At 63.0% G+C, this 17,589-nt stretch overlaps 1 protein-coding gene across 1 annotated transcript; it reads right to left on the bottom strand.

The window, feature by feature from the left end:
• Window positions 1-526: 526 nt before the first annotated feature.
• LOC309592136 (protein O-GlcNAcase-like) lies at window positions 527-17,224 on the bottom strand (the record flags this gene model as incomplete). The annotated part of the gene is made up of 18 exons (XM_082315262.1): window positions 527-663; window positions 1,041-1,212; window positions 1,291-1,483; window positions 1,879-1,970; window positions 3,738-3,842; window positions 4,087-4,172; window positions 5,131-5,187; window positions 5,504-5,678; window positions 5,750-6,126; window positions 6,679-7,287; window positions 7,787-7,915; window positions 8,224-8,508; window positions 8,806-8,904; window positions 9,267-9,513; window positions 10,368-10,498; window positions 10,961-11,058; window positions 13,600-13,651; window positions 17,185-17,224. The coding sequence occupies 18 exons, from the start codon at window positions 17,222-17,224 to the stop codon at window positions 527-529; spliced, it is 3,084 nt and encodes a 1,027-aa protein (XP_082171388.1).
• Window positions 17,225-17,589: the final 365 nt, after the last annotated feature.

Genomic DNA, 17,589 nt, shown 5'->3' on the forward strand with positions numbered 1-17,589 from the left:
CAAGCAGGTCCTTGGTGCCGAGAGCCAGCCCCAGCACCAGCTGCCCAGCCTAGGGCCACACAGGGGATGGAGAGAGCTGGACAGCCCAGCCTGCGGGACAGGGACACTCCCTTAGCGCTAATGCACTGCACCATGCTCCGAGACCACCACCCTAAACGCTGCCCACGTGGCTCCCGCCAGGCCTGGTGGTCTGCAGGCAGCCTGGGGACATTGCTGGCTCCCCAGCAAAGGTGGAGGGTGCTCAGCAAGCAGGAACAGTTGGGGGATGAGTGGAGGGGCCCTGATGCCCAAAATTCCTGAGATGGCAGAAATACCTCTCTGTCGCCCAGGGACCCTCACAGCCTAGTCCCCAGCACACACCCCAGTGCCATCCTGCTCACCCCCAGGCCATGTCCCCCAGCACGTGTACCTGCCCTGCTCAAGGTGCCCCTCTGCTCCTGCTCCCTCGGGCCAATGCTGTGCGGGATGGAGGGGTCAGCCTCTCCCGTGGCACTGCCTCCCCGTGCCCGCACCCAGCGCAGCGTGCTCAGAGGAGACGTCCCAGGAGCAGAGTGCCGGGGGAGCTGCCCCAGGCCACCGGCAGGGCGACGAAGCCCAGCTTGCCGTAGAAGCTCAGTTGCTGCCGGTCAGCGGCACTGACCTGGCAAAACACTCCCCGTGACCCTGGAAGGGAGGTGAGAGGTCAGGCCCCGGCACCGGGAACCCAGCGCTGGGGCTGGGGGCCAGTAGCTGGAACCCCCTCCACAAGCGGGTCAGCCTCCCCACTGCCCTTTGGCACTGGCCGCCTGCATGATGCCTTGAGACATGGGTCCACGTGTCCCCTGGTGCAAGGGGAGGGCATGGTGCCTGGGAGTTGGGGCCAGACCGCGTCAGAGAGGGGATGGGGAGCCCTGGTGAGGGCTACCCTAGCCCCGTGCTGAGAGGCGGGGTGCAGGTGGGGCCGGCTCCCGGCTTTGGGGTGGGCAAGGGAGCAGTCGGGATGGGGTCGTGCTGGATCAAGGGGGCCCCGGTGCCCCCCAGCACGGGGAGGTCATGCTCACCGTTGGCCCTGAGGGCGCTCAGCAGGCAGATAGCCAGGCTGCGGCTGGCCCCCACATCCAGCACGCGGGGGGCCATGCCCAGCTGCACCAGGGAGGGGAAGCGCCGCAGCACAGGCAGGGGCACAGCCGGTGGCTCTCCATGGAAGAAGAGCAGTGCTTCCTCCAGGGCATCCTGCAGGAGACAAACACAAGTAAGGGAACCCCTCCATCCCCCCATACCCACTCCCCTCTGCTCCAGGTGCCCCCTCACCTGTCCTAGAGCTGGGGCACCTGCGCCCAGGTCTCGGGGGTACTTGTGCCGTATGGCTGGCAGCCAGCTGCTGTCTCGCTGTTGCAGGAAGCCTTCAGCGCAGAGTGCTCCGGCTGCGTAGCCGCACGGACCACCCTCATCTTCCAGCACGAACGTGTACTCGGGGCTCAGGCTCAGGAAGCTGCCCAGCAGCCTGCCAGCCAGAGCAGGAGCACCGCTGAGCTGCCGCCTGGAGCCCAGCCTGCCCCAGGGAAATCGCAGACCAGCCAGCCTCCTCCTTCGTGCCCCGGCGGGACAGCACCCCAGCGCCCACCGGACCATCCCTTTGAGACCGCCCCAGCAGAAGCCCTCAGCCAAGGGGAGCCAGCGCAGCCCCCCTGCAGCCAGGCTGGACAGCAGGTCCATCCCCACGGTGGCTGCCACGAGCCAGCTGGTGAGGCCACCGCCAGCCGTGGTGCAGGCAGAGCTGGTCCCCATAGCGATGCGAGGCACGGCCACTGCCTCATGCCACGGCCCTGCCTCACCCGGCACATGGCCAGGCTCAACACACGCCTGGCAGGAGGGAGCCCCAGAGAGGCCACATCTCACCTGTCACCGAGGAGATCGGGGTGGGCCGCGAGGAGCTCTGCGACTTTGGCATCACAGTCCAAACTCTCCTGGCACATTCGGTAAAGCTCTGCCTGGAAGACCCAGATCCGCCTCAGCCCTGGCTCTGCCTGCCCTGCCCAGTCCCTGCCCACTGCTGCCCCTCAGCTGCCTGCCGCCCCTGCCACAGCCCCTGCCGGAGCACGGCGTGCCGGCCGCTGCCCGAGCTGACCATAAAGAGGGACCGCGACCGGGGCTGTGGCCTCCAGCGTGCCCTGGCCCGGGGAAGGTATGAAGGTACGCGCTTCAGCCCTCCAAGGGCGCTGGCGTCTGCGCCAAGTGATGCACCGTGCACCACCTTCTGCTGGCCTCTGAGTCTCGTTGCCACAGGACAGCAACACTTCAACAAGAGAAATTGCCATTCCAGTCAGGCATCCCAGAGCAGCAGCTGCTGAAGAAACGCTGCTCGCCCCGGGACAGAGCATGCTCAGAGCAGCCAGACCGGCAGCAAAGCCAATACCGAAACTCAAGTCTCCACAGGGCATGTGCAAAGTGGGACATCTTAAAATTTCCCATCTTGGTCAGATGTGAGTTTGCTGCTGCTCACAGGATCAGCGAAAAGAACATCCCGATAAAAGCATGGCTTCTAAAGGAAAAGCTGCCCTGATCACTGACCGACGAGGGCAGGACAGTGCTCTTCTGAGCGCCGTTCCCAGAACGGGCTGAAGTGCTTAGCTGGATTTTTCTCTCAAAGTTTCGTTGGACACAGACGTTCAGCTTGTTAAAGTTTAGCCTGATGAGATGAAATCTGACAACAGGCAACTGAAAACAAGCTCTGGCAATGGGAATTGCTGGCAGCTGCAGTCTGATATTATAATCTGCTCTCGTGTGCTTGCAGCTCCTCCTCTGCTATTTACAAGCGCTGCAGCTGTGCGTTGCCGGGTGCTGTATTTAGCAGGGTGTGCTGTTGTGTCCGCGATGGCCGGATTTGCAGCGTTAGCATTTCCTTAGCTAGGAGAGGCAGCAGGGTGAGGGAGCAGGGTATTCGCTGCAGGCTGCGTGGTACGTGGGGAGCCCAGGGCTCTGCTGGATTTGGCAGCAGTTTAACTTGTGTGTCCCCCCCCCTCCAAATTCTCTCTCTCCCTCCCCATCCCGTCGAACTGCTGGGGTGTCAAACAGAGCAGGGGGGGCTGGCAGCAAGCAGGTCGTGGCTGACAGAGGCTGCTGCCTCTCCAGCGGGGAATCATCCTGTGAGCTGGATGAGTGTTTGAAGAAGGGACTGATTTGGAGGTGAACCTCAGCAGGCTCAGGCACTGCCCAGAGCTGCAGGCTGATGAAGGCTGCAGGAGGTCGCCATCCAGACTTGTCCTGTTCTGGATCTTTCCTGGCATCTGCTCATGGCCACCACTGGAGATCAGCGCTGGGGGTGCTCTGGAGATCGCCCTCGCAACCTGGTGACCCCCAGTCTGTGCCAGTTTGTCTGTGGCTGTGCCTGCTGCTCACTTCTGAGCCGGGTCTCCCTCTCCTGCTGCTGGCTGCCAGGAGGGGCCCTGTCTGGGCGCTCGTCGCAGGGAGGTGGGTGACGGTCCCTGCCGAGGCCGCTGGCCACAGCACCCGCCCTCCAGCCCAGGGGGCTGACACGCTGCCAGACACAGACCTGGGTGACCTGCCCGGGCTGGCCGGCTCTGAGCGGGGCTGGACCCAGAGGTCCTTTCCCAGCTGCGTCACCCTGCACTGCAAGCTCAGTCTGGGGCCAGCAGCAGACGAGCATGTATCTCGTTAGTGCACGTACAGCACAGGCCATGCAAAGGTGAGCTCTGGCCCGAGCGGTGCTGGCCACCCCTTCAGGCCGTGGCTCCCACCTTGTCCAGGGGCAGCAGCGGGCGCAGGAGGTACGGCTGGCTGGACGGGAAGAGCGGAGGTGGGTGGTAGAAGAGGTCACAGCTGTTCCCCACGGGCAGCAGTGCCTGGAAGAGATACAGTCTGTCAGGGAGCAGGTTGTCCTGGCTCCAAACCTTGTCCCGGAGGCAGCAGGAGGAGGGTCCCTCTGAGGCACCCTAAACCCCAGGAGCCACAGACAAGGCGCAGAGGCCCGGGGCAGCTCTGCCTTCCCAAGCTTGCAGCAACCCAGTGGGAGGGCCAGGAGCAGCAGCTGGGATCCTGGCTTCCCAATGGCTCCTTCAGACCCCACAGATATGGGCATGCTCTCACCTGCAGCTCTCCAAAGAGGCCCCCACGACGTGCCCAGGGCTCAGCATCCCTCCCCAGCAGGATCGGGGCAGTGATGCTCTGGCACCCTGGAGGCAGCAGGAGACAGACACGTGCGAGGTGAATAAAGACCTGCTGGGCCAGGGGGAGATCGGCCTCCATCACACAGCAGCATCATGATCCCCACTGGTCACAGCTCCAAGGGTCTGCCCCCATAACTGTGCAGCCTGGGCACAGGACCTCGCCTGGGCTCAGGCAGCCAGCCCCATGCATTGGGGTAGCAGCACACCCTCCACAACAAGGCTTGAAGTGGGGGAACGAGGAAAGGACTGATCCTGCCTACACGAACGGTGTAAGGTAAAGACACAGCTCGTGGCTGCAGTTGGAAAGCTGCAGCCTGGCAGAGCGCAGTGCACTGCTTTGCTGCCCGGCCAGCCAGCTCTGCAGCGTCCGTGGGACCTTGCCCTGCGTGCAGCTGCTTCCCTGTGGAAGCGGGTCAAGGCACACGGCTCCGTCTCACACTGAACTTGGAGACCCTCTCAGGTTGTCATCTGGTAACAGTACTTGGTTTGTAAGAGGTCACAGGGCCCACAGAGCAACCAGGGAACCCTAAACCAGAGGAACAGGGGCTTCCAAAGTGATGCACAGGCATTCAAAATCCAACTTTACCTCTCTCACCCAGGGCATTTCTGCTCCTAATGGCCCATGGATCCCTTTTACCACAAAGGCTAAGGGGTCCTCAGATTAAAAGGGCCGAGGAACCATGTCCTAGAAATAGGCATTCCTTCTAGACTGTGAGAGATGGTGAAGAGCTGCTCCCATGACCGCCCTGTCCCCAGCAGCAGTGCCCCATCGTGCCTCAGTGTGTCAGGGCATGCAGGGGTGCCGGCCTTCCCATGGCCATTCCCGCTCTGCTCAGCAGGCAGAGCGTGGGAACGGGCAGCCCAATGAGGGTGCTGGCTGCTGCTGTGGGGCTGGAGGTGACGGAGGGTAGTAGCCAGGGCCCCACCGCCCAGGAGGGTGAGCCAGGGCAGTACCGGTACTTACAGCCAAAGCAGCTTCCCCAGGTGCCCTTGGGGTCAGGGTCGCAGAGGAGATGGCCATCTGCAAAGGCGGCAAGGTGGTCAGCACGGGACATGGGTCAGCAGCGGGGAAGGTGTCAAGGGGAGGTGCACTCCCGGGAGAGACCCTGGCACCCCTGGCTGGACACAGGGACCCCAGACCTCTGCGAAGGGGTCCCAGACACCTTCACCTCTTTAGGAGGGGAAACAGTGGATCACCACAGAACAAGCTCCAGGTGCCCTGGGTGTGCCGCAGTGCCCGGGGGCCCCGGCACTTCGACATGCCTGGATTTGGCCAGGGTGTGAACAAGCACTACGGGGCCACAGGGGCTGGCTCGGGGCTGGCATCAGCCACGTACCCAGCCAGAGGACGAAGGCACTGGCGGCCAGCAGCATGTTGCGGATGTCCCAGAGGTAGGGGTGGAGGTCATAGAGCAGTGCCCGTCCGGCGCTGCTGACAAAGCGGCTGTGCAAGCGGCACGTCTGAGCGCAGAGCAGCTGGAAGGACTGGGCTCGGCCGCGCCACCGTGTGCCCTGTGGATGGACCAGGCATCAGCGCAACCATGACAGGCACCATCCCGCAGCAGGGCCCGGACCAGCCTTACCTCGCAGGCATCGGGTGCCGTGGCCGGGACCCCCACACTGAGGCTGTTTGCCCGGAGCCACCGAAAGTGCTCCAGGAGATGCTGCGCCAGTGGCCCATGATGGTAGGGCAGGTAGAAGAGCTCCACCAGCATCCGCACCTCCCCCAGAGTCAGTGGTGCTATGGGGCTGGACCTGGCCTCCTCTGGGGTCAGTGGTGCCGTGGGGATGGACCTGGCCTCCTCTGGGGTCAGCAGTGCCATGGGGCTGGACCTGACCTCCTCCGGGGTCAGCAGTGCCATGGGGCTGGACCTGGCCTCCTTGGAGGTCAGTGGTACTGTGGGGCCAGACCCAGTCTCCTCCAGGGTCAGCAGGGCTGTGGGGCTAGACCCAGCCCCCTCTGGGGTCAATGGTGCCATGGGGCCAGGGCTAGCACCAGCCCCGTCACTGAGCGGTGCTGGGGGCACAGGGCTGACGCCAGCCCCGTCACTGAGCGGTGCTGCGGGCACAGGGCTGACGCCAGCCCCGTCACTGAGCGGTGCTGGGGGCACAGGGCTGACGCCAGCCCCGTCACTGAGCGGTGCTGGGGGCACAGGGCTGGCGCCAGCCCCGTCACTGAGCGGTGCTGGGGGCACAGGGCTGGCGCCAGCCCCGTCACTGAGCGGTGCTGGGGGCACAGGGCTGACGCCAGCCCCGTCACTGAGCGGTGCTGGGGGCACAGGGCTGACGCCAGCCCCGTCACTGAGCGGTGCTGGGGGCACAGGGCTGGCGCCAGCCCCGTCACTGAGCGGTGCTGGGGGCACAGGGCTGGCGCCAGCCCCGTCACTGAGCGGTGCTGGGGGCACAGGGCTGACGCCAGCCCCGTCACTGAGCGGTGCTGGGGGCACAGGGCTGGCGCCAGCCCCGTCACTGAGCGGTGCTGGGGGTACAGGGCTGGCGCCAGCCCCGTCACTGAGCGGTGCTGGGGGCACAGGGCTGGCGCCAGCCCCGTCACTGAGCGGTGCTGGGGGCACAGGGCTGGCACAAGGCCCAGGCCCTGGGGGTGTCTGGGGCATGTCAGCCCTGCTGGCCTCAGGCTGGGTACTGCTGGGGGACGGGGAGGGGCTACCACCCCTTGTCCCGGCATCACTGGTGCATAGTGGAAGGTTCTGGCTGGTGTTGGCCCCATTGCTGCAGCACATGGGGGGGCCTGGGCTGTGAAGGGTCTCAGTAGCCACTGGCGTTCCTGCAGACTGGGCACTCCCAGCCGTCCTGGGCAGAGCAGAGGAGGGCTCACAGCTCGCTCTGCTCCCGGTGGTGAGCTGGTCCCCGTCCCCTGTGGGGCTTTGCTGACTGCCAGTGGGGATCCTGCTCCCACTGCCCTTCTCAGGCTCCGAGGTCACCTTCCTCCTTCCCTCCCCTGGTGCCACACCACAGGGCTCAGGGCCACGCTGGTCTGCCCCACTGGGAACAGAGTCTTGGGGCTGGGAGTCGGGCGTGATCTCCTGTCCTCCCGCTGTGCCGGGCTGCAGCCTTGTTCCTCCCTTGAGGCTGATGCTGGGGTGTCCTGGGGTCCTTCCTCCTGGCAGAAAGGAGCAACAGGGCAGCCCCTCTGGAACCTGCATGGAGACTGCTGCCCATGGGGCAGGACAGCCCTGGGTGCAGCCGTGCCGGGAAGCTCCATCTCCGAGCTGGTCCAGGGAGCTGCCAGGACCATGGGTTTTGCATCGCTCTGTGCTCTGGAGTTCAGGCCTCTGCAGCTGGTGAGGCCACAGGCTTTACAGAGGCAACCACTGCAAAACACCAAGCTTGCACCTGGCTGGACCCCTTCTTCCAGAGCCATATCATGGCCCAGTCTCCCACACTGCCAGACGAGGAGACCCCCTGTGGGATGTGTCCAGGACAGGAGCACCGACACCTGCCCACCACGACACACAGAGACCCCGCTGCCACACCAGCCGGAGTGCCCCATCCAAACGGGCAGGGCATGGGGCTCCCTCACCCCACCGAGCTCCCAGCAGAGCTGGTCCAGCGCTCCAGAGGGGATGAGGGATGCTGCACGGTGCGAGTTCATCACCTACCTGGCTCCAAGGCCTGCCGGTTTATCTCAGCCACCCAGTCATGCAGCGCCAGCTCCAGGGCCTCCTGGGGGCTGTAGCTCCCCTCCTGTGAGCCTTGGCTGTCCCCCAGGGCTGCTGCAGTCTCCATCCCTAAGGAACTGGAGCTCATCAGCCTGGGCAGCCCCACTCTTTGCTTGATGGAGCTATCCCATGCCACACTGAGGGCGGGCAGCCCAACCGCCCCGCAAGGAGATGCCCCCAGGATGGATCCCATGCCCGGGGGTGTCAGGTGGTGCCCAGCCAGGTGAGACACCTCACCCAGGCTGCCACGCAGGAAAGCCTGCAGGGCCATGGCAAAGATGGGCAGCGATGGGCAGGGCCCTGCCCTGGGTGCACAAGGTCACTGCTGGCACTGGGGCCCCATGTACAGAGCTGCCGGGGGTGCTGGGGCCAGGTACCTGCGTGATCAGGGTGGGCACAGCTCCGCAGCTCGCTCCGAAACCAGCTGCCCAATGTGTGTACGGGGATGAAGTTGGCCTGGAGCTCGCAGTTGGGGTTGAGGAGCAGTCCACGGAGCCTGGGCATGAGGCCGGGGGCACGTCCCGTGTAGGGGCCCAGGAAGACACGTCTGCAGTCATAGTCGTTGGCGTACAGGTTGTCCCAGATGACGAGGCGTCGGCGCAGGACACCCTCCACCTCCTCCAGCAGCATGGCTGAGAGCTCCTGTGACACCACCTTTGGGCCTGGAGCATCACGGCACAGACGTGCGTGGAGCACACAGGCAGCACAGTCCATCGTGCACACTCACAACAGGGACATGCACCCCACCCTCCCTGACCAGGGGGAGGGCAGACCCATGGCCCGACCCACTGCCTGCCTGGCCGGGGCTGCACACCCCAATGCTGAAAGGCACCACGATGGGGCCACTTGCTGGCGCCTCTCCTGGGATGGAGCCGGTGGCTGCAGGGTTTGCAGACGCTGGCTCTGGCTGAGAAGCTGCACAGGGTCACACACCCCACAGAGCCAGGCCAGGCGCTCACCTGTCCAGATGACACCGATCCCTGGGAGCAGCTCCTGGCCGAGGGTCAGCAAGTAGCAGGACTGGCTGGGGCTGGGAGAGCACAGAGAGCTGCAGTACTCTGCGGAGAGAGCACAGAGCATCCCTTGAGGAGCAGAGAGACCGGGAGAGGAGAGGCTGCCTGGGATCGATGGATAGGGGCTGGGGAGATGCACGGTGCAGGGAATATAGCATGCACGGCTGCTGAAGCGCCAGCCCGTCTGCAGCCTGGTCCTGTCCTAGTCCCGAGATCTCCAGGGCTCCCGCAGGACCATGAGGGGGCTGGGGGGAGCTGCTGCTGTCAGGGCAGTCAGCTCTCAGCAGACACAGGTGCTGGGCGCAGCCAGCCAAAGGGCACCCCAGTCTGCTGTGGGGTGCCACAGCTGGCCAAGCACCAGGCTCCCAGGGGCGGGGTGGCTGGGGCAGCACAGCTGCAGGCGGTACCTGTAGGGCAGAAGAGGAAGATGGAGGGTTGGCCCAGCTCCTGGTACACCTCGTTGGCCACAGAGGCCTGAGCCTGCGCCAGGGAGGTGAAGACGTCTCTGTCAGCTTGGCACATGCAGGGGTCGATGTCGTCAAAGAGCAGCGCGAAGGAGCGGCACCCCATGGCAGCCACCTGTGGGCATGGGCACAGGCTGCTAGGATCCCTGGGCAGCAGAGAGAAAGGAGGCAGCGAGCCCCGGACGAGCCCCTGCTGCCTGGGCCCGTAAGGACAGCAGAGGTCCGGGGCGCCGGGACAGACGGGGCAGGCAGAGCAGCCCTCGCCGTGTTCCCCATGCCTGCCCAGCAGGTGCTGCGCACAGGGCCCAGCCGCTCCGCGGGCACATGCCAGCCCCTCGTCCACAGCCCACCTTGCTCCAAGCCCTGGTTTGCCGTGGGCCAGGAGCCCTTTCAAACCAGAGTCCGTGCTGCGGTGGCCCAGAGCCCACTCCCACCGTGCCGCTGCCGGGCAGCCCCGCTCACCACCTGCCACATCCACTGCCCCTGAACCACGCTCCCGCATTGCTCTGCAGCGCTGGGAGCCCCACGGCAGGAGCGGAGGCCAGCAGAGCCTCAGGGGGAGCCTCGCCGCACGCCCGGGCAGGTGCTCCCTGCGCCAGGGCAGGCTGGGGCAGCTGGAGAGGTGGCCGGGCATGGCGCAGCGCAGGGCGGCTGCTGCCTGGGCTGTGCCGCCGGGAGGGGCAGCCGCCCACGGAGGAAACCCACCGTGCCGGCGGCTCTTGACCCTCCCTGGGGACCAGGGGCTCAGCACCAGCTCGCACCAGCCTCCGGTGTCGCCCAGCAAGCTCTGGGGCTTGGCTGGTCCCTCTCCTGCCCCCAGCGCTGCCTGGTGGCAGTCAGGCATCCACAGATCCCTCAGCTCTCTGTCACCGTGACAGGGACAACACGTCTGACCCTGGGCACCCCACAGAGCTGCTCCCTGATGCACGGCAGCAGGAGGGGTTTACAGCCCCACACCAGCATTTGGGGTGAGCATGGGGCCCACACACAAGCACGCGTGCCCCTCGCCTGGGAGCAGTGGGATGAAGGAATGGCCCACGGTACCTGCCTGAGTTTTTGCTGCAGCAGAAGCCGATCCCCAGCACTTGAAAACACCATGTCCTGGCCAGCAGAAATGGCGAAAACAAACTCCACGCCCTGCTCTTGGGCAGCTTCGATGAGAGACTGCATGCGGGCTGGGGACAAAGCAGAGGGGGTGCTGTGAGCGCTGGGAGGCAAGGGATGGAGGGAGACAAGGGATGGAGGGAGACAAGGGATGGAGGGAGAGGGAACCACAGTGTCCCGAAAGGAAGGAGCTGAGAGCATCGGAAGGCATGAGAGAGCATCTGGAGGGGAGACAGTTTCCAGTCCCTTGGGACACAGAGGACTCTCCCCACGTGGGGAGCTCCCCATGCTGGGTGGACTCCTAGGCAATTCCATGTGATGGGCAGGGTCTAGGGAGGCTCCTTGTGCTGGGCAGGGTCTAGGGGTCTCCTTGCACTAGGGAGGGCCCCTGGGGCTCCCTGCAATGGGCAGGTTCCTGGCAGGAAGAGTGGTAACAGCCAGCCTGACCCTGGCTGAGATGCAGACCATGCTTCACCCTTGAGGACCTGGGACACCTGCAGCCCACCCATGCTGGGGCCCAGCAGAGCCGCTACCTGCCTCATGCTCTGTGTAGGGCTCTCGCCAGAGCAGCCGGTGCTTCAGCTCATCCTTGGGTGCGTACATGTAGCAGTTCAGTCCCCAGCGCCTCAGCCTGTGCAGCAAGGAGAAGGCGTCACCCAGGGCTCCAGACGGGCTCTTTGCAAAGAGGCATCCGAGCAGGTGCCAGCTCGCAACACCAAGAGCTCCTCGGCACACAGCGTCCTCTCCTTGCCCCGAGCTGCACGGTGCCCTGCAGCTTCCAGCCTCACACAGAGCCCCCCAGACTGCGGAGCCGTGGCTCTTCCCCTGCACAGGGAGCTTGCCCCGCGTACTTTCGACGGCCACACAGAGACATTAATCTCACCCAGTGCTGAGCACAGCGATTTGTGTTGTTTAGGGACCTCCAGAAAGATAGTGTATCTGGCCTCAAAAAGCACAAATTCCTTCCAGAATCTCCCCAGCAATCCACGACTCACTGGAAATTATCAGGACAGGGCAGACACCTCCCTAGACAGCTCTTTTGGCACTCCTGCATGAAAGCCATCTGATATATTCATTTATTTTTATTTATCTGCCTTAGTAGACGATGTTTAACATTTTCCCACGAAGAACAGACTGGGAAGCACTTCATGTACCACATGATACAAGTGCCTCGTCTTGTTTCTTTCCAGAGAAGAAAAACACCAACGAACATACCGCTCACATGGGCAAACATGTGAACCTACATCCCAGTCCAGTACCAGCCAAGGCCGTCATTAGACCTCATTCCTAATAAACTTTAAAACATCACATCTTGTTTTCCTTCCTGCACATTTTCCCCAACTTTTCTATGCTACATTTTTCCATATCTGCATCTCTGGTCCCTGCACTATGTCCTTACTTGCCCCACACTGTCACCAGTGCACTCTCACAGCATCACCGGCACATTTCCCACGCACTGCATGGCTGCCAGCGCCATCACCAGCACACGGCCCTGCCGTCGCTGGCCCACTGCCCGGCCATCACCAGTGCTCTGCCCACACTGTCACCAGCACCCTGCCCAGCCATCACCAGTGCTCTGCCCACACTGTCACCGGTGCACTGCCCAGTCATCACCGGTGCACTGCCCACACTGTCACCAGCACGCTGCCCCTGCTGTGACCAGCACACTCTCCACACCATCCCCAGCGTGCTGCCCGTGCCATCACCAGGGCAGCACCCCCACCGACCAGTGTGCTGCCTAGGCTGTGACCATCATGCTGCCCGTGCCAGGTGCTCCACGGGAGGCCCCGCAGGCCCCAGTCCGTCGGTGGCAGGTCATCCCACTGAGGCATGGGCGCCAGCTGCTAGGAGAGGGCTTTTTCTCTCCTGCACAGATCAAATCCCATCCCAAGGTGATTGTCACAACCAGCCAGTGACAGATCCTGCCCACACCCTTCTGTCACAGGGACACATGGTGACACACACACACACATGGGGACTCACAGGGACACAAGGGCCGCCTCACACCAAGCAGGAATGGCAGCCTCAGGTTAAAGTGGCCACCTGTGCCCACGGTGGAGTGACGCGGGTTTGCCGTGCCGTCTGTTTCCACAACGATAAGCCCAGCTCCAGCGAGGCCAGGCTGGCTGGAAGCACCCACCTGGTGCCCTCGCTGGGAGCACAGGGTGGCGGGGATGGTGGCCCTGGGCAGGGTGAGCTGGCCGCTTGTTGCTGGTGGCAGCAGGCATGCAGCACGCTGTCCTGTGGCCAGCGCGCCCACAGGGGCTGGTGCCGTGTGGCACTGCCCAGGCCCCTATGGGTCAGAGATGAGGCAACGGGCGCTCGTCCTGCTGGGTCAGCACCCGAGGTGGGCTTCCAGCCCGCTGAACACCCCACCTTCTCTCTCACGCCGATCTGACTTCCCACTTCCAGCCCCAGCCCCTCCGCCTGCTCCTGCGCACGGGCTGCCCTAGCCGACCCGCGCCACGCTGCAGCCAGGGCAGAGCAGCTTTTCTGGTGCCTCCAGAGGCGGCATTTTCAGGCTCGCATAGCCCCCACGCTCCTCTCCAAACCCTTCCCAGCTGCCATCGCTCCTCCCATGGTGCGGGCAGCAGAGTCCGACCCAGTCCCACTGGCAGCTCCCTGTGGGTCTGCACCCTCACTGGAGCACCGGTGCCAGCACTGCGGTGCCAGCTGTGCGGTGCCAGATGTGCGGTGCCAGCACGCAGGGGCTGGTGCCCACCCAGCGCCTTCCGGGCCCCGTCCCCAGACCCCCTTCCCTTGGGGCCCAGGCCCCCCAGCCAAGCACATCTGGCTGCAGCTGGGCTGTGGCAGAGTCCCAGCACCATCTGCCGGCACAGGGCAGCACAGCCCGCGTCTGTCCGGGCGTCCTTGGGCTGCCCGTCCGTCCGTCCCGCAGCCTCCACGCCCGGGCCCATGGCGGGGGGGTCTCCCCGGGCCGGACCGGGGGTGCAAGAGTGCTGGGACGGGGGGGGCACCGCGGGATCGGCCCGGGGAGAAGCATAAGCCCCCTTCGCTGCCCTCGCCCCGGCATCCCAAAGGCAGGCCAGCCCCAGGAGCCTCCCTCCGGCACGTTTTCCCGCACCGCTCCTGCCTCCACAGCACTCTGCCTTCCACCTCGTCACGCTGCCGCAGGCTAGTGCCTTCACAGAGGAAAATTCAGGGTACTTGCCATTGGAAGAGAAGTTTCCTCTGTTCCATAGACCACGGTCTCCCATAGAAACCTGTAAAAGGGGGAAAAAAAAAAGCCAAAATGCCATTGTCAGTAACTGCCTTAAAACAGAGTCTCTCCCTGTACTATCCCTAAGTGGCTGCTCTTAAACTCAGAGATCCACCAGTTGTTCACCTCCGTGTACTTCAAATGTCCATTATCCTGCTGTGATCTTGCTGGGCATTGGTATTCAAGCAAGTGGGTATAATGTCCGTGCTTCTGTCCTTCCCAGAAAGAGGCAGCTGGGAAGAATTGCACAAGGCAGCACTTAACCTGGGAGGGGGAATTTGCACAGTAAAAGCCAAGCCTAGAGGAGACGGCTGAGGGCTGGCTAGGCTGTAAGGCACTCTAGCATGATTTTGGGGTGCACCAAAGCACAGACCTATTGCACATCCATCCTAGAGGTTTCTGCCTGGGGATTTTCTTCTTCACAGAGACCAGCTCTGTGTCTCTCTGCATCTCTCTGTGTCTGTGTAGGGTCAGGCTGTGTCACGCACAGCATCATCACTCCTGTATGGGCTACAAAAGCTGCTCGCTCTGTCTTTAATCACTGCACAACTCAAACTGCACCAAAATTGCACTGACACAGCTCGCCCCTACGCCCTGCAAACACATACCTGCATTGCAGCAGGGCAGGGCTTTGAGGCAGCATCCCTGTCCCATGGCAAGCTGTTCAGATCAGGGACACACAACCAGCCTCAGGGATGCCCATGAGTGCCGGGACTGTGACTCCACAAGACATTTCACAGACACCTTGTCTGACCCCACTGGAAAACACCATCCCCATAAACTTGCAAAGGGAAAATCCAGAGAGGGAAAGCACACCAGGGAGCAGTTGTCTGATAACGAAGACACTCATCAGTGAGCACCAAGGCTGGCCACAAGGACATTGCCCTTCCAGAGGTTCACATCAACAAAACCGAATGCAGGAAACACAGATCTGGAGTCAGCAAATTCCCAAGTGTTTCTTAACATTTCCACTTCCGCTGCGTGCAGGCTTTAGGCGGTTGTGGGGCACCAGCGTCTGACACAAGCGTGAGGCTGCAGCACCACAGCGGCTGAGTCTGCTCTGTGCTCTGCATGGCAGGGAACCAGTCTGCGACTGGACGTAGTGAGCAGGGGCACTGCTGGACATGGAGCACCCATCCCCTGGGGGGACCGCTTTCAAGGAAGGGCCCTTCCTATTGCTGCATGTAGGAAGACCTGGGAGGTGCAGAGTTGTCTGCAAAGCCAGTAAGAGAGAATATCCAGTGGAAAGCAAGCCAGTTCACTTGGGGACAATGGGAGAACAGGCAGGTAAATGGGTTTGGAGAGAGGCAGATTTGACAGCTTCTTAAAGAGGAGGGTAAGGGGAACCTGTAAGTGTTCCAGCACAGACCTGAAATTTAGCAAGAGAAGAATCTTCAGTCACTTCAAGTCTCTGCAAGATCTGGCAGCTGCAATGTGAAGTCTCACAGAAAATACATTATGTCTTGAACAGCGATGGCAATTAGCCATCAAGGCAGCTTCTTAATTTGGGATGGGCTCTGCATCAGGGGCCACTTTTAAATCAGTCAATGCACTTTCTAGCAGACAAGGCCGACAGGAGCAGATATTCAGGGCGGTGAATGCAGTCACTGAACTGGGCGGCACACAAGGGCAGATCGCAATGACTCTATGAAAAGGACCAGCTCTCAGTGTCTGGCATGAGGCCAGCATTGCCCAGAAAAGCACCCGTGTTTCCCCAAAGCACCTGGGTGCAGCAGAGCCGGTCTGCCTGGGAGGAGACCCCGATGCCCCACTCCCTTTGGCAGGAGCCCGCCCTGCAGCCCTCAACACCAGCCTTGGGCAGTGGTGTGGTAGGTTGTGCCACAGCACACACTGAACGTTATCTTCTTTGCAGATAGATCTTCCACCTGCTTGAACATCTACACAGTTATTCCAACTACTTTGAAATAATATATATTTGCCTTACTCGCCATCCCCCACCGCACACAGGACCAAATTTGTGGCCACTCAAGGATCCCAGCAAACATTTCACCCAAAGAAGGTATATTTCCATGATAAATAGATTTTCCACTTCCCAATCCATAGAACGCCTGCTGGGCTCCCGGTGAGGTCCCAGGAGTTCCTGTACAGCACCTCCCTGCAAGCGCCTCGCTCGCACTTTGCTGTGAGCTGACGCTGCCTTGCAAGCACGACGCTCAGCCCCTACCCACGCCCTGCCAGCAGCAGCTCTGTTGAAAATGCCACCCCAGTGTATTCTGCCCAGTAAAGTGGCTTAAATCGTACCAGCAAAATCTCTTTGTACCTGTGGCTGCATTTCCAAAGGAGTGATGTCGGTGCTCTGCTGTTTTGAAGACAGACGAGCACTGATGCGTGATGCTGTGCGTTCGTACCTCGGCTCTCCCGTGGCCCAGATCGCTGCATCAGTAACCCGTCAACACCATTACTTGCCAAACTCTGGGCCATCTGGGATGTCCCTCAGTAATTTCTTCACAACCGTTAGCAAAGTTCTGATGAACACATTGGGAAGCAAAGTCCCTAGCCCCAACTGTTCCTCAGCCCCTCTCCGGTCCTGGGTGCAGGTCGCCCAGAGGTGTCAGTCCGTCCGTGCTCTCTGCTGCCGCTAGCAACGGCCGGGGTGCCAGGAGGGAGCAGGGGGCTCTGCGTAGGACACGTCACTCCTGGCCTGCCTTGGTCCTGCTGCAGCTGCAGCCTGCGCGGCAGCCTGCCTGCCGCTGCACCCCTGTTCCCTGCCAGGGCCTGTGCTGCCAGGGTGAGGGATGCCTGTCCTTCCTCATTCTCTAGGGACCCCCTCCTCCTCCTGGAGTGGCTCTGCTGGCAGCATGTGTCCTTCTCTTGCTCAGGTCAGCTTTCCTATATCAATGATTCTTGTCTGACTCATATTTCTTTTTACTATCAACTTCCCCATCCCTGCACTTTCTATTTATTTTGTGTTTATTTGCATGGTGCTTTTGCTTCCTCCCGGGCAAGGCAGGGGGCAGTGGGTTTCAGTGGGGTACTGTGCTGCCAGGGAAAGTGGAGATGCTTTCGCTGAGTGGGTGCCCGGCCTGGCCCAGCTCCAGAGGCGCCGTGCTGCAGAAACAGGAGTTGGGGGCGGGGGGCCAGAAGGACAGGGCTGAGCCATACAGAGCTGCCATGAGAGACCAAGGCAGCCTTGCGCTGCGGGCAGGGAGGCATGGGGGGCACACACCGGGATGCTGCCCCCACGCCCAGGGCAGAGGAAAACACTGCAGGGTGCTGGAGGCAGAGCAGCGGGTCCCCGTGCCCCGCTGCGGGCGGCTGCGCTGGGGCGGCTGCGGGGTGCAGCAGTGCTCTGGGGACGAGCTGGGGAGCCTCGGTGGGGGGTGCTGGTCCCGTACCCCTGGGCAGAGACAGGGTGCTGTGCAGGGGCCCGGCTCCCTGCCTCCCCAAACCCGGGGGCGCGGACCGGCTCAGGTCCCGGCGGCCCTTCCCGGCCCCTGTTCGCCCCGGGCGGACCGGGCCAGCCCCCGCAACGCCCGGGCGGGGCACCGGCGCCAGCCGCGGCCCGGGGGGACCTACCTTCCACCACGCCGCAGAGGAAGCGCGGCCGCCCCGCCATGCCCGCGCAGGAGCGGCCCTGCCGGTGCTGGGGCCGGCGGAGGGGTGCGCGGAGGGACGGAGGGGTGCGCGGAGGGATGGAGGGGTGCGCGGAGGGACGGAGGGGTGCGCGGAGGGGTGCGCGGAGGGGTGCGCGGAGGGATGGAGGGATGCAAGGAGGGACAGAAAGATGTGAGGGGGGATGCGCAGAGGGACGGAGGGATGCACGGAGGGATGCACGGAGAGATGGAGGGGTGCGCGGAGGGATGGAGGGATGCAAGGAGGGACAGAAAGATGTGAGGGGGGATGCGCAGAGGGACGGAGGGATGCACGGAGGGATGCACGGAGGGGTGGAGGGCTGCGCGGAGGGATGGAGGGGTGCGCGGA

This window comes from Platalea leucorodia (assembly GCF_965183815.1).
Source record: "Platalea leucorodia genome assembly, chromosome: 6".
Lineage (NCBI taxonomy): Eukaryota > Metazoa > Chordata > Aves > Pelecaniformes > Threskiornithidae > Platalea > Platalea leucorodia.